This window comes from Fimicolochytrium jonesii, assembly GCF_025526975.1.
Source record: "Fimicolochytrium jonesii strain JEL569 chromosome Unknown EV422scaffold_32, whole genome shotgun sequence".
NCBI lineage: Eukaryota > Fungi > Chytridiomycota > Chytridiomycetes > Spizellomycetales > Powellomycetaceae > Fimicolochytrium > Fimicolochytrium jonesii.
Genome location: NW_026515699.1, coordinates 184401 through 206267, shown reverse-complemented (window position 1 = coordinate 206267; position 21867 = coordinate 184401). Strand labels below are relative to the sequence as shown.

General features: G+C 54.7%; 7 protein-coding genes across 7 annotated transcripts; 4 read left to right on the top strand and 3 right to left on the bottom strand.

Moving 5' to 3' along the window:
* The first annotated feature begins 1356 nt into the window (after positions 1-1356).
* On the top strand, positions 1357-6171 carry EV422DRAFT_543714 (uncharacterized protein). The gene is made up of 6 exons (XM_053071341.1): positions 1357-1622; positions 1695-2176; positions 2352-2675; positions 2753-3254; positions 3324-4292; positions 4368-6171. The coding sequence occupies exons 2-6, from the start codon at positions 1720-1722 to the stop codon at positions 5941-5943; spliced, it is 3828 nt and encodes a 1275-aa protein (XP_052921928.1). The 5' UTR covers positions 1357-1622; positions 1695-1719; the 3' UTR covers positions 5944-6171.
* On the bottom strand, positions 5968-9572 carry EV422DRAFT_607048 (transcription initiation factor TFIID component TAF4 family-domain-containing protein). The gene is made up of 6 exons (XM_053073808.1): positions 8334-9572; positions 8044-8246; positions 7814-7977; positions 7593-7744; positions 7373-7508; positions 5968-7300 (listed from the first exon to the last, which is right to left on the bottom strand). The coding sequence occupies exons 1-6, from the start codon at positions 9201-9203 to the stop codon at positions 6342-6344; spliced, it is 2484 nt and encodes an 827-aa protein (XP_052921927.1). The 5' UTR covers positions 9204-9572; the 3' UTR covers positions 5968-6341.
* Positions 9573-10013: 441 nt separating this feature from the next.
* Positions 10014-11142, bottom strand: EV422DRAFT_571262 (uncharacterized protein; the record flags this gene model as incomplete). Its single annotated transcript, XM_053072974.1, has 6 exons — positions 10014-10156; positions 10227-10276; positions 10359-10492; positions 10564-10613; positions 10813-10851; positions 10923-11142. The coding sequence occupies 6 exons, from the start codon at positions 11140-11142 to the stop codon at positions 10014-10016; spliced, it is 636 nt and encodes a 211-aa protein (XP_052921926.1).
* A 1786-nt stretch (positions 11143-12928) lies between these two features.
* EV422DRAFT_581087 (uncharacterized protein) lies at positions 12929-16995 on the top strand. Its single transcript, XM_053073360.1, has 8 exons — positions 12929-13399; positions 13523-13677; positions 13742-13875; positions 13949-14264; positions 14340-15292; positions 15362-15878; positions 15947-16387; positions 16456-16995. Exons 1-8 carry the CDS (start codon positions 13224-13226, stop codon positions 16515-16517), a joined length of 2754 nt encoding a protein of 917 aa, XP_052921925.1. The 5' UTR covers positions 12929-13223; the 3' UTR covers positions 16518-16995.
* A 255-nt stretch (positions 16996-17250) lies between these two features.
* EV422DRAFT_543702 (thioredoxin) lies at positions 17251-18311 on the top strand. The gene is made up of 5 exons (XM_053071340.1): positions 17251-17454; positions 17500-17502; positions 17792-17820; positions 17904-17982; positions 18069-18311. Exons 1-5 carry the CDS (start codon positions 17389-17391, stop codon positions 18210-18212), a joined length of 321 nt encoding a protein of 106 aa, XP_052921924.1. The 5' UTR covers positions 17251-17388; the 3' UTR covers positions 18213-18311.
* Positions 18312-18328: 17 nt separating this feature from the next.
* Positions 18329-19821, bottom strand: EV422DRAFT_267077 (nuclear transcription factor Y subunit B-8). The gene is made up of 4 exons (XM_053065842.1): positions 19503-19821; positions 19186-19313; positions 18747-18886; positions 18329-18610 (listed from the first exon to the last, which is right to left on the bottom strand). Exons 1-4 carry the CDS (start codon positions 19705-19707, stop codon positions 18547-18549), a joined length of 537 nt encoding a protein of 178 aa, XP_052921923.1. The 5' UTR covers positions 19708-19821; the 3' UTR covers positions 18329-18546.
* A 192-nt stretch (positions 19822-20013) lies between these two features.
* EV422DRAFT_486067 (ribosomal RNA large subunit methyltransferase F-like protein) lies at positions 20014-21219 on the top strand (the record flags this gene model as incomplete). The annotated part of the gene is made up of 6 exons (XM_053067385.1): positions 20014-20090; positions 20169-20304; positions 20377-20465; positions 20527-20600; positions 20682-20820; positions 20889-21219. Coding segments are annotated over 6 exons (846 nt in total), but the record flags the coding sequence as incomplete, so codon positions are not given.
* Positions 21220-21867: the final 648 nt, after the last annotated feature.

Here is a 21867-nt window from a genome sequence, read left to right as displayed (position 1 = left end):
CATTCTACACCGACTTTCGAAACAGGGAGGAACTCGTACTGTGTACCTGTCACAGGGGACGTCGGGGCTGACTTGTGGCTAATAAAGGCCGCTCACACTCAGGTGGGAACCCAAAGAATCTCGACTGTCAATTGAGCGACACACAGGTGGACCCTGCGGAGTTGTCATATGGGGTTAGCCTTCAGCCAGAAAGCGGAGCTCCCATCTCGAGGTATGTTTGGAGTCTTCCGGAACTGATTGCTGGTCCTTGAAAGTCAACCTAATCCACGATACCACATAGGCCCGGTTCCAAACGTATCAACTCTGGTGAATTGCGGACGAGTACGACCCGTGTGACCCTGAAAGCGAAAGGACGGTATTTTCGACTTGCAAACCTGGGTCCGCTTCGCCGACGACGTAGACTTCCGTATCATATGGAACTAATCGAAATTGTCGAGTGTTGAGTCAAGTCTTGAGCCGTTGGATGGAAAGAATATCGCTTCGACCGCGATAGACTTTGTCCGTCCGACTCGCAGGACTGTCGGCGAGTGTCGAAAGCGAGTTACTCCCAGGCCTTCCGCATCCAGATGTCGAAGCGAATCAGCTCGGCGGATCAGCTGGCGGAACCCCTGCAAGTCACGACGAGGGGAGGGCCACTACAACAAACGACCAGATCTTCATCAAGTCTGCGAGGCTCGCTCGTAGACTGTCGAAGGATGTGCTGTATCGTCGAACATACGCTCGCAGCAGTGCGCCCCCATGCACCTCCTCGTCAGCTTCACGGAACACAGAACATCTCACTCTCCTTCCATACTTTCTCCTCGCGTCAATGCGTAGTTCACCTATTATAGTTTGCGTTAATGTACTTCTTCAAGCTGCGTTCCTACAACTACCCTGGAGCGCCTGTTGATGTATGTACAACATGCCCATAAGATGGATGTCTCTCCTGTCCCTCTCCTAGTGCGGGCGCTAGTGAGCTCAGGGCTTTCAGCGTATTTGTGCGTCTGCTGCGGCGCGGCCTCTGAAATTGTAACATGATTCAGGGCGGACCTGGGCGGAAACCGCGGAGTAGGGTGTGCCCGACTCGGTCAGCGATGAGTGGGGTAACGGGCCGAGCCGACTCGAATGACAACGGCCGCCCCCCTGTCCTGTCTGCCATTTGCCAGAGGTCCGAAAAGCCACCGAGATCAAAACCGATGGCACACATGCACAAAGCACATGGATTGCTGGGAGATGAAATCGGCGGGTAAAAAGCGGTGAAGGCGGGGTGGGTGACGTGCCGATGATGAATGAGTCATGGCCGATGAGTCGACGCGTTTTGTGAGATGGCCATATCTCCCCTCGCTCGCCCACCCATGGGCCATCACTGCTCCCGATGCCGATGATGTCGATCTCTGACGGGGGCCTCAGCATTATCGGCGACCTCGTTGTTATCGACATGGGCGACATGGCCAGCCTCATCCCCGCTCGCTAAATACTTATATCTCACTCGCAGCTGCCGGTCTTCGTCGCCGTCGCTGCCATATCTGTTTTCTGGTCTTCGGCACTCCGCTGGGAAGATTCCGTTGCAGTCCCCGGAGATCGCCATCGCCTTCCTATACTGTCAATTCACATGGTCTATACAGGCCCCACACTAACCGCCAGTAAAGTACGGCGGATAGCCCCACGTTGCATATACCTCTTGCAGAGTCTTCTGGCTCACGTCGAGTTTGTAGGTCACTTTGAATCCCAATTCTCACAATGTTGCGAGCACTCCGCCGGCCGACGCCGACGCTGCCGGCCCGTCTTGCATGCATGCATACCAAACTGCACCGACCACTGCGAGTCGCTCTCCCGACCATCCCTACAGCACGTCTTTTCACCTCGCAATCAAATAGCTCGCCACTAACGCACGCCGCACAAACAACTACCGTCAACGCCTCAGTCCCAGCGCCGCTCCTCCCTGACACCACCCGCTACAACGCTTTCCTCTTGCAGGCTCTAGGACGGGCTAGTAAGGCAACGGGCAAGGAAGGTGTCGTGGCGCCCGCGGTACCTTTCAGGCGATATAGCAGTGAATCTTTGACGGGAGATGGCGACGGCACTTGGACGCCGCGACCAGGTGGGGCGTTGAAGAAACCACCACCTGCGAAACGCGTTGTGATTGTGGGATCGGGAGGACTGAGTATCGGCCAGGCTGGAGAATTTGACTACTCTGGTGAGTGCCGACTTTCTTTTCGGTGACGGGTTTTGTCATTTTGACGTGGGTACGAATGAGATTCGCCATCCTTCCATGCATGGGAGTGGAGGTGACGCTTGGACGGTCTTCTGGAATTGCTGCATGCAGACTATTCAGATCTCGCTTACTCATTTACATTCTCAAATCTTTCTAGGCTCACAAGCTATCAAAGCTCTGAAGGAAGAAGGGGTCCAAACAATCCTGGTCAATCCGAACATCGCCACCATTCAAACAGGGAAAGAGCTCGCAGATGTTGTCTACTTCGTGCCGTCGAATCCAGAATACATCGAGTACGTCATCGAGAAGGAGAAGCCAGATGGGATCCTGCTCGCTTTCGGAGGACAGACTGGCCTGAATTGCGGAGTGGCGCTGGAGCACAAAGGGGTGTTCAAGAAACATAACGTCAAAGTGCTGGGAACGCCGATCAGGACATTGGAGCTCAGCGAGGATCGGGATCTGTTTGCGCAGGCCCTGAAAGGTATGCCCTTGAAAATATTTGACAACAACGTACTCGAGTGCTTGCCATGAATGCTAACTCGCTTCCCTGTCGACCAGATATCGGTATTCCAGTGGCTCAATCCACAGCCGTCTCCACCGTTGACGAAGCAGTTGCCGCCGCCGCACAAATCAAATATCCCGTCATCGTTCGTGCAGCATATGCGCTCGGCGGTCTCGGATCCGGATTCGCCAACAACGAAGCGGAACTTCGCGAACTCGCCACCTCCTCCCTCTCCCTTTCGCCCCAGATCTTGGTCGAGCGCTCAATGAAAGGATGGAAGGAACTCGAATACGAGGTCGTTCGCGATGCAGAAAACAACTGCATTACCGTGTGTAACATGGAGAACTTTGATCCGCTGGGTACACACACCGGTGATTCGATTGTAGTGGCTCCCAGTCAGACGCTGAGTGATGAGGAGTACCATATGCTTCGCAGCGCGGCCATCAAGATCATCAGGCATCTGGGGGTTGTGGGAGAATGCAATGTACAGTATGGCCTGAACCCGCACAGTCTGGAGTACGTGGTTATTGAGGTCAACGCGAGGCTTTCAAGGAGCAGGTATGGTGTCTTGATTCCATTCTGACGGAATTTCTTCGGGGCTATCACTAATTTCCTTCATATTAACAGTGCGCTAGCGTCGAAAGCCACCGGCTACCCTCTCGCCTTCGTAGCCGCCAAAATCGCTTTAGGCGCATCCCTCCCAGACCTCCGCAACTCCGTAACCCGCACGACAACCGCGAACTTTGAGCCCTCCCTCGACTACGTCGTCACCAAGATCCCGCGATGGGATCTCGCAAAGTTCCAGCACGTCTCCCGCAACATTGGCTCCGCCATGAAATCCGTCGGCGAGGTCATGGGTATCGGCCGCACATGGGAAGAGTCCTTGCAAAAGGCGATCCGAATGGTTGATCCGGCATTCGTCGGGTTCCAGAGCTTGGATTTCGGAGACAATCTGGAGACGGTGCTGCAGCAACCTACCGATCGAAGGCTTTTTGCTGTCGGCAGTGCCATGCTTGACAAGGGATATACGGTTGACCAAGTGCATGAGCTGACCAAGATCGATAAGTGGTTTTTGGGCAAGCTGGAAAACCTGGTCGAGACAAAAACAGAGCTGGAGGCGTTCGTCGGGCCGCAAGAAGTGCCCTCTTCAGAAACGAAAGACGTTGATGGGAAACCGCAACCACCTAGCTACGACCTCACCACCGCCACGATCCCCGTAACTCTCCTCGAACAAGCAAAGAAGCTCGGTTTCTCCGACACACAGATCAGCACCTACACGAAATCCACCCCCCTCGGTATTCGCGCCTTGCGGAAATCCCACGGTATCATCCCGCGCGTCAAGCGCATCGACACCCTTGCCGCGGAGTTCCCAGCCGAGACGAACTACCTCTACACGACGTACAATGCGACAACCGACGACGTCACTTTCGAGGACAAGGGAGTCATGGTACTTGGTAGCGGCGTGTATAGGATCGGGAGCTCGGTTGAGTTTGATTGGTGTGCGGTTGAGGCTGTGAGGAGTTTGAAGCGGTTGGGGTTGAAGACGGTTATGGTGAATTATAACCCTGAGACCGTCAGTACCGATTTCGACGAATGGTGAGTGTCCATTTCGTTTGTTGAAGCTTTCGGTGATGGTCAAGATACTAAAACTCAATTCAATGCTCCTTGCAGTGACCGCCTCTACTTCGAAGAGCTCTCCCTCGAACGCGTCCTCGACATCTATGAACGCGAATCCTGCACAGGCGCTATCCTCTCCGTCGGTGGTCAACTCCCACAGAACATTGCACTACCCCTCCATCTCCTGCCCAACATCAACGTTCTCGGAACGAGCCCACACGACATCGACCGTGCCGAAGACCGTGAAAAGTTTTCGCGGACCCTTGACTCCATCGGCGTCGACCAGCCTGAGTGGAAGCAGCTCACTAGCGTTGAGGAGGCGTTTGCATTCGCTGATCGCGTCACTTACCCTGTTCTTGTTCGCCCGTCGTACGTCTTGTCTGGTGCCGCTATGAATGTGGCGCACACCAAAAGTGATTTGCGGCGGTTCTTGGCGCTGGCTGCTGATGTGAGCCCGTTGCATCCCATCGTGGTTACAAAGTTCATTGAAGGCGCGCAGGAAATCGATGTCGATGGGGTGGCGAGTGAGGGCAACCTGCAGGTGTATGCCGTCTCCCAGCATATTGAGAACGCAGGTGTACACTCCGGAGACGCTACGCTGGTCCTGCCGCCTGTTATGGAAGGCGAGGTTGGAGCCTCGAAGGATGGCAAGATTGGTCTGCGTGGTTTGACACCCGCCATCGTTGCCGACTGCAAACAAGTCGCGGAGAAGCTGGCCAAAGCATTCAACATCACCGGCCCATTCAACATGCAACTCATCCTCCAACGCAGCCCCGTCGGCGAGCCCGCATGGCACACGCTCAAGGTAATCGAATGCAACATCCGCGCCTCCCGCTCCTTCCCCTTCGTCTCAAAGACCCTCGACACAAACTTCATCGACCTCGCCACCCGCGCCATCGTCGCCCCACACACCCTCCCAACCACGACCACCACCGACAGCATGCTCCGGCCGCGCGCCTACAAAGCCGTCAAAGTCCCCGTCTTCTCCTGGACCCGTCTCGCCGGCGCCGACCCCTCCCTCGGCGTCGAGATGGCCTCCACGGGCGAAGTCGCCTGTTTCGGAACCGACGTTTACGAAGCTTACTTTACCGCTCTGGCCGCCAATCACAACTCTGGGTTCAAAACCCTGCCCATGCCCGCCGGCTCGACCATCGTTGTCGTAACGGACGAACTCTCCGACCTCCCCGAAGCGGCGTACATCGTCAACGGGTTCAGGAGCTGCGGCTACCGCGTGCTTGCTGGCACACCCGCGACCCAATCCGCCTTGGACCCCCATCTCGGATCCGAAGCGCTCCACCTCTTCCCAGCAATCGACAATGCGAACCGCAAACAGGCCCGCGAAGCCTACCTCTCCCACACCGTCTCCCTGGTCGTCTCCCTCGGCCGTAAGAAGGCAATGAGCGATGCCCCGACGACGCCTTCGGCATCCAAACCGGCGGCCGTGACTGACCCGGCTTACACGCTCCGCCGCACGGCTGTGGATCTTGGCGTGGGGATGCTGAATGAACCGAAGGGGTGTGTGGTGTTTGTGGATGCGTTGAAGCGGTATGTGGGTCCACCCGAGGTGCAGGTGGAGAGGAAGAAGAGGGCGGTGAGGAGTTGGGGGGAGTGGGTTGGGTTGGGGGCGTAGAGAGTGATATGGGCTAGGGGGAAGGGTTGTATCTATGTGATTAGTTACTAGGGATGTACTGTACATAGGGGTAAGCGGCAAACTGTCCAGGGTTTGTCAGATGCCCCCACCCGGCTGTATTCTCTCCTGCCTCTCCCCATTGCTTTAGCTCTTCTACATATATCATACACACTGCTTGGATTTCTTTCATATATATGATTCAAACCATAAAAGCGTACCATGGGCAAGGCGCCGTTCTTGACACAGCAGTCCACGTGGACGGTTATACAGTATCTCGCCCGCCAGCATCTATTCAAAAATCGATGCGGACATCTATGTACATCATGGGTGGGCGGCTAACCCCAGAAACAGTGGCAACCTAAGATGAAGCCGTTAACAAAACCCAGGCCTACTTCCCACTACGACACAACCGGCCACCACCTAAACGCAACCCTCCCCGCCCCACCCCCACTTCCCACCGGCCCCTCCCCCTCCAAACAAAAAAGCGCATCCCTCAAACTAATCTTCCTCGCCTCCGCCGCCAATCCCGCGGCGGGACTCCCCAATTTCCTCCCCTCCTGCGCTGCTCCGGTCGTACCCGCCCGACGAGCGAGCGACGAGCCGGGGAGTCGGGTGGATGTCGACAGGTGGGAGTTGGGTAACGGCGTGTCGGGGTTGAGCATAGATTTGCGCTTCCGGGATGTGGGGAGGATTTTAAATGTTCCTGGCGTCGCGGACGTGGAATCCAATGCCCCACGCGCGGGTGTTGCGGCACCCGTACCGCCACCAGCAATCATCCAGCTCTTCATCCCCGCGCCCCCAATGGCGTTCGCGACAGCCGCGTTGGCGAGGTTGAGCCGGATATGGTCCGGCATGTCTTTATCCCTCGCCGTAGCCGTTTTGCGTTTCTTGCGGCCGGTCCCGGGTCCTTCTACGTCGCCGGTGGGATTCCCATCCGCTCCGTCCTCCCCGCCGCCTCCATCCTCGGCCCCGTCTCCGCCGGCCGCGGCAGCCTCCTTGGCGAGCGCGGCGGCGCGCTCGGCTTTCAGTTTGGCTTCACCGGCACGTTCCTTCTTTTCGATCCCTGCCAGCACTCTACGCGGGTGTACGCCGCCGGGGATCACGACGCTGAGGTCGAGGGATGGGTGGTGGTACAGATTATGTTGGTTGGATGACAGTGAGGAGAGTGCTGATGGTTTGTTATTGAAGAGGGTGGCTTTGGAACGTTCGTTGCGCATGAACTGCTCGTGTAGGACGCCGGTGCGGTGTTTGGCGGCGTGGACCATGCGCTGGAGGAGGTCGCGCATGCGTTCTTCGGCGGCGAGGGCGATGTAGGCGGGGAGGTCTTGGTCGAAGCTCGTTATTGAGGCTTCGGTACCTGTTGAGGCGAGGATATGCGCATGGGTGAGATCGATGGCGGGGTATGCGGAACATAAGAACAAACACGTACACAAAACACCGAGCTTCTTCCGCAACGCAGCCAAGTTCAGGAAGCTTTGGTCTTTTGCTCTATTCCCTATCTGCCCTCTCGCTTGCTGAGCAGATGGGCCGGGTATAAGGGAGTTTGCCATGTGGTCTTCTTCTTCCTGTAAATTCACAAATTCCACCAAAGACAACGGTTAGCATTCACCGTTTGCGTCGCAGGCCTTGACAGTATGACGGTACGATACCTTCAGATTCAGACCGGTATATGTAGTGACGTCCATCATATCCGTCACGTTCACTTTGTCGTTGATTTTGTCGTTGATTTCCGGTGTCGCACGACTCGACGCGCCGCCCACATCAGAAACCTTTGGTGTGTTTTCGCCAGACGGTAGAGCTGCTATTCGGTAAGTTTTGCGTCAGCTATCACCGGTTCAGGGGTTATCCGACAAGGGGGAGGATCTCTTACATGTTGTATTGGACGCTGAGCCCTGCGAGGCCTGCTGTTGTAGCTGTTGATACTGCTGTTGCAACGCATTTGCTGCGGCTGCTTTCTGTTGTTTCTGTTGCGCTGCTTTGGTTAGCGGTTTCCCGGCCTTCTTTTCGCCGCGGGTTGTCCCTGATGCAGATTTCCTGACATTCACGGTGTGAGAGCACATTCTTATTGTGACACTGGCTAACGTGTCCCCTGTGACTCACCCCATCGTCTGCGCTTGAGCTATTTGCTGTGCAGCCGCTTGGCGCTTTTTGAAATCTGCCTGAGGCGTTCCCAGAGTGGAGCCCGGTCCCGCTTTGCTTTGTAGAGGCTGAACGGTCGCTGGTGCCATTGGAAACTGCATATTCTTCACCGAGGGCCATTTGCGAACCAACGTCCAGAATTCGTCCGCTGTTATCTTCTTTTGCTGGAAAGTGGTAAGATGGCGGATATTCAGCTCTCTGATTTATCCATCCATACGTCCGACGACGTCAACTCGTGTTTGTTCACTCACCATGACACCGTTGTAGATCTGCAGCAACTCCCCATGCATGGATTGTGGGACGGTGGCCATGAGCTTTTGGAACACATCTGGCCCAATAACCGGATTCGTTTGCCGTTGTGCATTTGATGTTGAGGAGAGTGATGTTTTGGTAGCAGCGGGTGTACCCGGCAGTGGAGAATAAAATGATGCAGGCTTCGCCGCTGGCTGTTGTTGTGGCTGCGACTGCGGCTGCTGTGATAATGGTGGCTGCGGCTGCTGTTTGAATGGGGGTATCGCTGGGCTAACCTGCCCTATATTGCTCAAATCAAACGGCATATTCGCAAAGGCTAGATTCATCGGCGGGTTGGCCGAACTCAACGAGCTCTGATGAAAGGGCGTGGACATAGCAAAGGATGACACAGTCCCTGACCCGGAGGTGGTGGTGGGTTCCGTGGGCGGGTTCAGGCCTGTCAGCGGACTCGGACTCATAGCTAAATAGTCCGTCAGAAAGGGCTGGTTCGTCGGCACCTGCAGCTGTAAGCCAGGAGGGGCGCTTATCATCAAACTATCCCCTGACTGAGGTTGTTGAGGCATTGTATACGGAATCTCTGCGAAAATGGCAGCCAGATCATCGTCGTGAGAAAGGTCTACGAGGCTCTGCTGATGTTGGGGGATAGGCATGGGGGGGAGTTCTGGTGGCAGCGCTGCAAACATAGACATCTCGTCGTCGTCGTCGTCGGCATCCTGTTCTGGGGGAGCGGTTGTCGAGGAAGTTGGTGGGGGTTTCTGGTTCCTGGAGGCAGCGAGCTGTGCGTCTATTGGCGAGGTTGTTTCCAGGGGTCGCTCGTGGTCTGCAACTGCTGCCAGAATGTCCAGAAAGCCGTTTTGCTCGCCGGCCATTGTTGCGATATGGGTTTGCGAACGACGGGAGCTTCCAGTGTGGGCGTCGTTTTATGTACAGTATGTGTACATGTACAGAGCTCTTGTGCAGGGACCGCCCTATGCGTATGGGAATGCCGAAGCCCAAGCCCAAGGCGTGAATTTGGAAGGGGGCGAGAGGGGCGAGACGTCTGCAACGCGTGCGCTCTCTCTTCGTCCGGTGCACTTTCCACAAAGACCTATAGGCGCTCGCTGCTCCTTTGGCACCTTGCAACAGAGACATACTCCCCTCAGCGCTCTCAGGGAAGGAACGCCTTGGTGTTTGGGTAGACGCTGCCATCCTTTGCGAAGAGAAAACGATCGGAGGACTTCGGACGTTTGGTCAGGTAACCTTTCGGAATGCTACTTCTTCAGAACACCGAAATCTGTCCACTTAGCTTTAGCGCGCGGTCCATGGAGACAGCCGGCACGCATGGGTTAAACGGCGGCTGTGTGGAGTGGCGATGGGATGTGCTATGGGAAAACCTGGAAGTTAGGGTGACAGCTGGGTCAATTCTAGGTAGCAGGTTCAACATTGCTTGTACCTTGTCCGACAAATGCCCATCAAGATTGCAGGAGCCCCCCTATGCATGGGTATGAGGGTCAAATTTATTAAGATGTCTAAGTTTAAAAAAACTGCATCGTTGCTACAGGAACACTGGGGGGCCGTCCATCGTACGCCGGTAAAGTCTCGCCAATCACGCACGTCTTGTTACATACGCAGCGTCTCATTAAGGACTGCAAAACACGCCATGGAATACCCATGTCTATCCCTCCATCACTCAACCTCCCCTAAAGGTACTGCATCAACGCAGCAGCAGCCGCCTGCGTATACTGCACCGCGAACGGAAAGATCAATTCAACAGCGGCACCCAAGCCCAGCCAGAAGTACCAGTAGCCGAGCTTGATATTGTTGTGGAAGTAGGCGTCGGTTCCTATTTTTGAGAGTGGGGATAGATCAGTGTGGGTCCCTTTGTGTGGGCTGCAGGTGAGTTGACCACTCACCGCGGTAAGTCCAGGCGGGATTGTAACCGTACAAGTACATGAGGACATAGCTATGGTGACAAGAACGACGGAGAAACTGATGAGCAAGACATCCTCACTTGCGCTCCCGGATCAAACGCAGACAATGCGTACCCCTCAACAATCTCCAACAACCAGACATTGAACGGGAACAGCAACACACGAAGCGGCCACGTCGGAACTACCGCAAAGTAGATGTCGAGCAGGAGCGGCGTGAAGATGATGTTGGCGAAGAATTGATGCCAGGTCTGATGAATGGCGGATAGATATTAGATGGGCGGTGTTCCGCCTCTGCATGCTGGAGTCCTCTTGGGCTTACCGTGTGGCCTTTGCGGCAGCGAGGGTCGAAGGGGCGGAGAAGGATGTCGCCTATGGGAGATGGGGAATTAGGGCTACGAACTTCGCACTTGGTGTATATATATACCCTGATGTCAGTGCTCGAGAGGTGCATGGGGGCGAAGGAGTAGAGCATTTCTGTGCATAAGACGCAATCCGGGCCTTCCGCATATGGCTCGCGAGAGTGTGCTATTGGTATCCCTAGCGCCATCCGTAGCTCAAATGCACCTACCATCAACAGTCTCAATCGTCGTGCTATAGAAGTTGTACTCTAAAACCCAACAACCACATATATCAACATCTATTCCAACTCTCAACCCCTTACGAAACCCGCGAACCCACCAATCCCCGCAAAAGCAACAGCAGCAACAATCGTCCTCAACTTCGCATCCAGCGTCAAATAATTGTACCACGCATACACAAGCGCAATCACGAGCGGGTACCCGAGCACAGGCCATGACTCGCGGGCGGTGGACGGGATGACGAGGTGCGTGTCGTAGATGTATTTGCCGGTGGGGTCTGTTCGGGGCTTGGCGAGGATGTTGCGCTTTGTTACTCCCATTTTGGATAGCTGGAGGTGGTGTCGGATGGCGATAGAGACGGCGACGGATGGATTACATGCTTATATAGACGACTCTCATGGCATATGTTTTGAAGGGGCATAAAGCCGCAAGCGGGTGTAACTTTCCGTAATTTCTTAGGTTTGTTTCCACGGCGAGGAAATGCAGAGCCGCGGAGATCGACGCGTGACGGTGTGTTGTCGATAAGACACCTTTCTCGTTCCCGACTCCCGAGGGACATCATCCACACTGCACAGCCTAACTCAAATAACCGTCGGCGAAGAGCGGCGTTCTCACTGACGAAGGGCAAGCCTCGAATCTCCCTGGACATGGTTCCCCGCGTTGTGTTTGCCAACTCGGTGCAAATGCGGAACGCGCGACGCTTTCGATATTCGACTCGCTCCTGACACCGGCGAGGGGGATTGCGGAAACATCGTCCAACACCCAGAAGTCCAACGCTACATGTACAGCCGGCCGGGAGAAGAGAAAGGAGGAGGGGAGAAGTGAAAGGAGGTCCGCCCTCCGAAGACAACGACGGTAAAACAAATCGGCGGTTATTCGGGTACCCAACGAACTTTTGACGATTCCCAGAGAAAAATACACTGTCCCAAGTCAGTAGTCTACAGACCCCATAGCAGATTTTGATATCGAACGACGACAATGTCTACCGCATCGAGGCTCGAAAAGCGTCAATGACGCTGTCACAAATCCGCGCATTCCCGACTGCCGTTGGAAACGTTGGACGAGATATTCCAGCACCTTGACTCGAAAATCTCAACGAACATGAGAAAGCAATTACAACCGAAAATCTTTTCTCGAGTCCAACAACTCACAAGCACGTCCCCAGAGATGCCCTTAGCCATCGGCCCGCACGTCAAGAAGATTGAGATAGCACCGAACATGGAAGGCATCGCGATGGATCCCACGATTCTGGAATCATCTGTCGGGAGATGCCCTTCGCTTTCGTCGATCAAAACACAAAAACCATAATCTCAAGTTTTCTTTCGCAATCATTTCGGCATGCGATTGCATACACTTGGAAAAAGATTCAAAGACTCTACCTCCTACATCCACCAGGATGAGGAAGCCAAGAATTTTGCTTGCCTCAACCTCACGAGTACATCGCCCGAGATGCCTTACAACATCGCCCCACACATAGGGAAGAGTACGATGTATGGAATGTCGAGCGGATGCATCTGAGGACATGGAATGAAGACATATGGGGAGAGCTAGACGAAGGAAAGATGCTAAAAGCGGAACAGACGAAACTCTGGACTATGAAGAGGGTTGCGAAGGCTATCAAAGCCCGCCGACTGGGGTGCAAAAAGACATCTGAGCTATTGCTTGTGGTTAGTATTGCTTGTGGTTTTTGATTTGCATGGTTATGCTTCCCTCGTTACCTGATCTCACTCGTAGGCAAGGTCTGCACTGCAAGGACTTCAGAGCCGGATTCAGACCCAAAAGATATGCCAACACGACCCGTAAGTGAATCCGTTATGCTCATCACATGAGCTCCCCAGGGGCGATGGTTCATGGGACATCTGGCTGGGATTTCAAGTAGTTTGATTCAGCTAGCAGAGTATTATAGGCATGCGAAGTGATGGCCTGTTAGCCGCTTGTAGACCAGTATCAATGTTGAGCTGTTGGACATCGGCTTTCCAAGTATTGCATCTCTGTGTTCTCATGTTTTCCTTAGTTTCCGCCCATTTTTTACCCGTTGTTTACCGCGTTGCTTATGACGGTGCATGTTGCTGGTCTGCTGAGATGCCTCACTCCTTGCAACTGGGACCCCTTCAGACAGATAACATCGTCCAGGTCCAGAAACAGTCATCACCAGCCAGTACGAATCAACTCCCCAGCAGCCATAGAACTCAGTGTCATCCGATACCTGCGACCGCACAGTACTACGAGCCAGATCACATACCGCCAACTTGCCTGCTCCCACCGGGTACATTTGACCCTGCAGGGTTTGGGGACATCCCCCTCTGACGAACTGCTCTCTGCTCATCACCAGCTGCTTCAACGCTACATACACAGTGACTTTTGCCTCTCCCAGAGGAAGCGCTGAAACGAATTTCCCAGGATGGCCTCCGTTTCCGACACCGCCTCTCCAGGAAAGGTTGAATCGCCAACGACGACAGCAAAGGCCAGCCAGAACAGCAAAGACGTAAAGAGATACTCTAGGAAGTTTCTACTGGCCCTCCGAAATAGCCCCTTGGCTGTCAAACCGGAAAAGCTGAACTTGATTGATTTCGCAAAGTATGTTAGCCCCTACAATGTGAACTTGCTCCCCGGCGTTGGAAAAGGCAGCTTCGCATATACTTGTGGCATGTGACGCTGGACTGACCGCTGTGTGATCCATGCTACTCTGGTAATCTCTAGTGCTACGGCTCCGCCAAGAGAGCGTGGAGGAGGCCGATCCACGGCAACCTCGATGATTGCCGGAACATCTGGGAGCGGGGCACCCGGCGAGAAGACAGTAGGCGATGCCTTACCCCACCCGCCTAATCGGGCTGGATCGAGCTCGAGATTTGCAGGTATGCGTTGGTGTCCAGGTGGCTGCTGCTTCCGTTCAGACGCTAACTCGACAGTCGGTTACAGAGAAGAATCTCGTTTTCGGCCCGCCTAAAATGAGCTTTGCATCTGCGCAAACGAATGGATTGAAGAACATGACGCAAGAAGCTGGTGAATCCGGGAAACGAGCCAAGTCTCCCGAACCAAGTTTGGCCCCTAAGGTATGTACCGGTTCACCCCCTTCCCACATCTACTTGTCCCCATGCTCAAAACCCCCTACCCTGGTCTCTTTAGTATTCCGTCGCCGACCGTTTAGCAAACCGTCCAAACAATCCTCGTAACAGAGACAACCCAGCAATAGCAAGGGATACCAGCGGGAGGGAACGAGACTCTTCCGACCGAGAGCCTCGTGATCGTGAGCGGGATGGCCGAGAGCCTCGGGAAGGTCGTGAGCGGGACAGGGATGTTGCGGGGGTAGGAAAGCCCTCCGTCGTCAGCGACCGTGCCACAGAAAGAAGAAACACAGGACGAAGTGAAGATCGGCCAATACGGACTGAGCGGCCAACGTCTTCGGGTACTGGTGGCGGATCATGGAGGGACCGAACTGAAGGTACGATGTCTGGGCTGGTGAAAGCGTGAATCGGGGTCCCGTGAATCTTGACCAAACCTTTCTGAAATCATGTAGGCGGCGCATCATCGCGTCCCAACACAGCCAAGTCCAACGAACCCTGGTCTCCTGGAACCATGCCCATGCGTCGCGTCGGCCGCGAACGCGATGGTCAACCAGAATGGATGAGCGCAGATTCCGACAAAGTCTCGTCAACCAATGGTGGCGCCGGATCTAATGATCAGTCTGCTGGCGGTGGTCTTTCAGAACAGCAAGATGACATTCAGCGGTTCAAAGCTCAGATGCGAAGACGAGAAGCAGCGAACAGGAAGGAAGAACCAGGCAAATCGTCGAACACTCAGGAACGCGAGAAGGTGCCTGCCGCCGGAAGTACTGCTTCTGGCCCGTCAATGGTCCCATCGGATGCGGATGCCTTAGCTGCTGCTGCGGCCGCCGCGGCAGCTGCAGCGGCTCTTGCTGCTGCACAAACCCCGACAACGGTTCCGGAAGATATGTCTGCTTTCTTTGACATCAACTTTGACATCAACAATGTTCCCGTGAAGAACATTTTTGACTCGTCATCGGGTGGAGAACCGGCCAAACAGAAAGGAGAGCGATCCCGATTCGCTCGTTTTTGGAGTGAAACGCCCGGCCAGCCTAACGACGGGGCGCTGGACAGCAGGAAGGAAAACAACCTGCCTGAGCACAATCCCCAAGCTGGCATGCAACGTATAGGCATAAACGACCTCTTCAGCGCCGCCGGTCGTATGGAAAGCAGCAACATGCAGTTCGGCGGACAAGGACCCCCCGGTATCCGGAATGTCCCTCCACAACAAGCACTGAGTGAGGAAGATTTGCTGGCTGCTTATAGGAATAACGCCAAAAGGAATGGCGAAGGCAAGAGCGGCCCCCCTCAGACACAGTTTCAGCCATGGAATGATCAACACAAAGCACCTGCTACTCCATCAGAGGAGGACCGTGCGGGCATAAGCAGGGTAATGGAGAAGCTCGCGGGATTCAGTGTGAATCAGGTATGAATCCTTCGCCATTCCCTACAGGCGTCAATTTCTTGCTGAGGCATTACATATCCCGTTTAGCAGGCACCGATGAATAACGACCGACTCGGATACCCCGATGATCCCGCCGCGCGCCAACGACTAGCTGACCCGGCTGCGCTCAGCGGTCAGTACGCCAAGAACGGAAAACAACCAACCGGCCCGCCACCAGCTGCCCGCTTCGACGACAAGCTCGGTCATACCAAGGAAAATGCTCGGTTCCCTCCTCCGCAGCACAATATGCAGCAGGGATACTACCCACCCCAAAATCAACCGCAACATCCGCTGCAGCAACAGCAACAACAACAACAACAACAACAACAGTCGCTATATCATAACACAGTGAACATGGACCTGCCGGACGACCCGAGTTTGCAGCTTACCGCCATGATCCAGGCGGCCAGCAAAGCTAAACGAAACCAGAATCAAAGTCAAATTCAGAATCCTCAGCAGCAGCAACACCATGGCCCCCCTGGGGATATGAACCGTCAACCTTATGCTCCGGGTTTACGCAATGAGGAAGGTATGAGGTTCAAGCAGCTTGGGAATGAAATGTTGGGTGGTATGTATACTTCCTGAAGGTTTTTCGAGTGCGGAATACTCTCTGATGCAGCGCATTGTGCCTTCCAGGTTCAGGTCCTTACGGAGATCCCCGCATTCCTTCAGGAGTTCACGAGCTACCGATGGGACCGGGAGGCCCAGCTCGATTCCACCCCATGGGCGGCCCACCCTCGCCTCACAACGGTCAAAGACCCAACTCCGGTTCTCAACAACAACAAGTCCAGCCCCACCAACTTTCACACCAGCAACAACCAGGTTTGCAGCCGCAACAGCAACATACGTCTCCCCCAATAGCACCCTTCTTCAACATGAACGGCGGACCGCCCGGACCACCACCGCCTATGCACCACTTCTTGCCCCCGCATATGTTGCCGCCGCCACCGCATAACTTCCAGCCGCCACCCCCCGGCGTGCATATCGGTGGAATGTTGCCGCCGCCGCCCCCTGGTCATCCGCATCATATTCCGATGCATCATGTCTATGGCGGTATACCCCCACCCCCGTTTCCAGGTATGTCTGACTGCAGACATATATCTCGGGTGGACATCGTACTCATTTATCATCATCTTGCACAACAGTGTTCATGAATCAGCAGCCCCACCTGATGAGGTCGCCACCCGTCGATGAAAGGTCATCTTGAAGACCGACAAGCATAACTCGAGTGACGCGGTATGATGAGAAGACGGAGTCAACGAACGGAGTCAAAGAAAAAGAGATTGTTTAAGCTTCAAAGCGTCGGGATTTGCAAAGCTCAAGGCAAGAGTCGGTTGTCACAAACAGTCCGAAATCAAGGAAAGTGGATGAAGAACGTGCCGAGAAGCAAATGGGCTTCCTCCAGGATAGGCTAACCGGAAATCACCAAAAACCTTCCAAGAACGCGAAAACTGTACAGCTTAGTGTAGCGAAGAGGGACTTTGCGCACCTCACCCCACGGGTAGCTTCGTCAGGGCAGAACTTTGATACCGTTACCGTACATACGTTTGAGTGTAGCAAAGTATTTGGTGGTTTACATCTTCCTCTTCTGTATGGATCTTTCAGGTCTCCTCGTAGTTTGTGAGCCCACCGTCTGGGATGTTCCAGCAAGTGGTCGGAGTAGACGTTCCAAATTGTCCACCGACGTTTTGCATTGGCGGATTTCGTCATTCCCCGCCTCTGGAGTGACTGCCGCGTCGCTAACCCTAACTGCGCAACTTGAACATAACCCCCTCCATCGAGACATTTCATCTCTGCTCTGCGTTTGATTAGAAATCTGTTCATTTTGATCAGAAAGGCGTGCGGCAACAACCAGGTTTGTTTAAACCACCCTTAAGTGGCTGATTAATAAGGGTCGAAGGCGTCGAGGCTCCGTTCGCGCACGCAACTCTTGGGTGCAGCCGGAGAGGGCCGGGAAACACATAAAAGCTCGCCAGCCCAACCCCACATCCCCCCCAACAAAACACTTGCATTCGACAAACGCAGCACGCACCCCGCCACCTTTCGCAACTCACCCACACACAAAACAACTAGCAAAAATGGTCAAGGCTGTCACAACCGCTGATGAGTTCAACTCTATCATCAAGAGCTCGCCTCTTGTGATTGGTAAGTGTCACGAAGGAGATCTCGGTGGGAGTGTGATCCGCCCCGTTTAACCATCGCTGTGCCACTGTATGCTCACTTTCTTCTTCGTGGCTTTTCCCCTTTTAGTTGGTACGTATCTGAAGTCGGAGAGATTAGTTTCGGCTGTTGGGGAAAGGCGACGACGCTTAAGGATACCTGCACGACATGTGGGCTGGGGGCGGGAGAATGCCGCTCGCCTCTCTTGAATCTGATTTGGGGGATGGTTTCCCCGCTGAGTCCCAGCGAATCTATCTAGCTTCTTGAATGGGTGGGAGCGCAGTACTGATCGCTTTCCCGTCCCTCGTATCCATTTTCACAGACTTCCACGCCACATGGTGCGGACCATGGTATGTGATCTCGAGTGTTATACTTTCACGTTCCTGGGTGCAGTGACTTACCCATCCTCGTTCTCCCAATGTGGCACTCGCAGCAAGATGATCGCCCCCAAGTACGAGGAGTTCTCCAACAAGTACAGCAAGGCTACCTTCATCAAGGTCGACGTGGACGAGGTACGTCCCCCCTACCCCTCCCACCCCCTCACACCTCACACCCACGACTCACTGTAACTTCCACCCCCCCTTTCCCCTTACCCCAGGTCCCCGAGGTCGCAGAACAAGTCGGTGTCACCTCCATGCCCACGTTCCTCATCTACTCCAACGGCGAGCGCGTCGGCGAGATCGTCGGTGCCAACCCTACAAAGCTCGAGACTGAGATTAGGAAGTTTGCTGAGCAGCAGTAGATTTACTATGTCTTGAGAATCGGGTCCTACCCTTCCTATGTATATAACATAATTTCTTCTCGCCCATGTTTGGAAATGAAATCATCCGATTTTCCCATGGATCACAGAGTATGCATAAGTTTCTCATTTTGATTCATTTGCTATTCTCCCTCCCTCCTAGTTTGCGGCGGGATCCGCGAGACGTCTCAGAAAACGGGTAAATTATGTACATGAAGGGTGCGAGGGGATAGTTGGTGTGTTGCGGGAAACCCAGGGAGACCCAACTACCCATCCGGTGCTGCCTGCTGTTGAATCGGTTGATCCCCCTCACTGACGCCGGGTACCAACAATGGGGTCACCACCCCATTGCCCTCCTCCTTCGCCGCACCCCCCTCAGCCCACGCCGTCTGCTCCGAGATCCCCGTCGGCACAGGCTGTCCATCTGCATTCCCATTCGCATTCCCATTCGCACCGGCCCCCCTCACATCCACACTCGCCCCCAATACATGCCCCACATGCGCATACCCCTGCGGTATCGACGGAGATGATGATGGCGGAGGCATTTGGATCTGTGAATTGACGGTTGATGGCGGGTCTTGGAGGAGGGATGAGGCGTCGGTTGGGACTGATAGGTTGGGTTGGGTTGTGGGGACGGGGGGTGGGGGGACTGAGGCGGCGCGTTCGAGTTTTGTTGCCTGGGTGGGAGGGGACAGGACAGTGGTTAGTGGGAGTGGGCGGTAGTGGGTGGGTGATGTGAAGCGGGGATGGTCTGGGGAATTCACCACCCCTTTCCCTCAACGGTCGTCATCCCATCCGTATGACTATCTTTCCACGCAAGGGTATTTCCACGCATGATGCGCTGCAACCGCCCGTCCAGTCTCTTTTCGAGCCCGTCCCGCATCCTTCGGTTTCTCCCTACTTTCCAGTCCCTGCCGCGTTTGCCCATCGCCCATCCCCCTTGGTGGAAACACAGCGACACAGTCCCCGTACTTACCTCGCGATACCGGTTGAGATAGACCTTCATGACCTCGCAGTAACTATCAAACCCGAGCGATTGAAACGCCCACAGGATGTCCTCGCCGTTGATAGTTTTACGTTTCTCTGCTACACATCGGTCACTTGCTGTAGGAGGGAAACAAGGGGAATGGTCAGAATCCGGTGAGGCCCGTCGTGAATGCCACTGTTCCGAGAAACCGCTTTCGTCCTGTTCCTTAACGTCGCTGCCCAACAACACCCACACAAACCTCCCGGCCTATTACCCTCCCCCCCCCCCCCCCCCCCCCCCCCCCCCCTTCCGTCTCCCATACACACCTTCCGAAGTAACAAAGCTGATAAATTCCGAAACACACTCCATAATACAATCCTTCGCCTCCTTGGCAATCTTGCTGTTCTCCGGCAGCGCGCGCTTCATGAGCCGGGCGACGTTGGCCGTCGGCAGGAACCGGTCCTGCTCGCGGAAATCGTCCAGGTCGTCTTGCGAGGCGGGGCCGCCGTCCGCGGAGGATGATTCGGCCATTGTGGTGGGGGTTGCGGTGGAGGAAGGATGGGTTCTGGGGAGGGGGAGCAAGTGGTTTCGGCTCTTTTCCAATCCTTTGCTGGGTGGGACGTTCGATCCGTGGGCGGTTGGGGGCACAGTAGAACGCACACATGCACCTTCGGTGAATCTCCTTCAACGCTTTTCAACGCGCCCGTCGTAACCAGCGTTTTGGCAACCTATTACTGTATTCCTGGAAGAGGCGCCATGCATGCCATGCGTCTCGAGCGTCTCGATGCGAAACCTCCAGCATCGGCACGAAGAAGTACCCCCCCTCAACTTCAAACCATGCACGACCGCAACCCCTACGTCCAAAAACCCGACTTCCGCACCCTCGCCCAAAAATACCCAAACCTCAGCCCATAGTATGTATGTGCCCTCAAAACCACCACCTCACACCTTTCTTCCCAACCATCTAACACCTCCAAACGACACGCCCATAGCATAGTAACAACAAAAACCGGCACTCCCGCTCTCGACTTCACCGACCCGCGCGCCCAACGCGAACTGACCTGCGCGCTGCTGTGGGTCGATTTTGGGATTAGGTTGGAGATTCCGTTGGATACGCTTTGTCCGCCGGTAATCAAATCGAAAGGCTTCTTTCATTTATTTACAATCGGTGGAAATTTGGACTGATTTTATGCTTGGAAGGTCCCAAATAGACTCGATTACATTCTTATGATTGAGGACCTTATTTTGGAGTCTGGGAAGGGAGACCGGGAGGTGTTTGGGATCGATATGTAAGACCGCCCCCTTGTTCACCGCAGACTCTTATCTCTCTTTGGTACTAACCGAGGCCAGTGGAACAGGGGCCTCGTGCATCTACCCCTTGCTAGCATGTACACGTAACAAGCAATGGAATATGCTTGCTCTAGGTACCGTAGCAAACCTCATATCACAACACATATGGGCGGGTGAGATGTTTCTTCTGAGTTGGTCTGATTTTCATTGTATAGATATCGAACCCCGAAGCATCTCCTACGCCCGCGCCAACATCTCCCGCAATGGGCTAGAAAAGCGAGTGAAAGTCGTGCTGAACGAGTCATCGGATACGCTCTTACCAGCGGAATTACTCGTCTCCTTCAAAACACAGATGTACGTATGCTTTTGATGCCATATACCCTATCCCGCATCCCCAACTAAACCCGCTCACTTCCCCCCAGCTACGACTTCCTTCTAACCAATCCCCCCTTCTACACCTCCCCCTCCCAAATCGCCGCCTCCCGCTCCGCCAAAAACCTCCCCCCGACTGCCATCTGCACCGGCGCCTTGAACGAGATGATCACAGCCGGGGGCGAGCTGGCGTTCATATTGAAGTTGGTGGAGGAATCGAGGGAGTTGAAGGGGCGGGTGCGTTGGTGGAGCAGTTTGGTGGGAAGGAAGAGTGATGTGGGCGTGCTTGAGGGGGTGCTTGGGGGATACAGCGGGGAGGGGTGTGAGTGGAGGGTGAGGAGTGGGAGGATGGCGAGGACTGTTAGGTGGGTTGTTTTGTGGAGGTGGGGAGAGAACGTTACAGGAGGGGTTGAAGTACAGGACAGAGAGGCAAAAAGGGTTGCTGGGAGTGATCTAGAGGCGAAGGAAGCACGGGTTGGTGGGGCTGGCGTAGGGAGAGCGGCTGGAGGTCGTGAGAGGGACTCTGAGGGGATTCGAGAGATCGAGGGCAAGAGGGAGAGGACGAAGAAGAAGGCAAGGGTTGAAGGCGTGCAGTAATGTAGTGGCAAGATACTGCTCGAGGGTCGGATGGAACCGCGCACGTAGCCTTAGGCAGATTCTGCTCTCATGTTGAATGGGAATCGGCGTACGAGAGCATGCTTCTTGACCCTCGTCCGTACCTGCTGTTCGCCCACCAACCCTTGGATGGAATATCAAAACCCGTTCCTGGGGAAGAGTGATGTGATTTCTATGTTGCATTACTCTGGTTGGATTCACTCCTCATCTATGATTACAGAACAAAAGGGCTACGCTGGACTTCTACAATCTATCTAAACGCCTGCCCACTCTACGCCGCGCAGACGTGTACTCATGCTTCACTTACTGTTCAGTCTTCGCCCCATTAAAGAACGGACACTTAGAACGGTCGCCTCCTTCAACGCCTTCTCATCCACCGGCCCGTCATCCACAACAACATCATCCGTCGTCCCC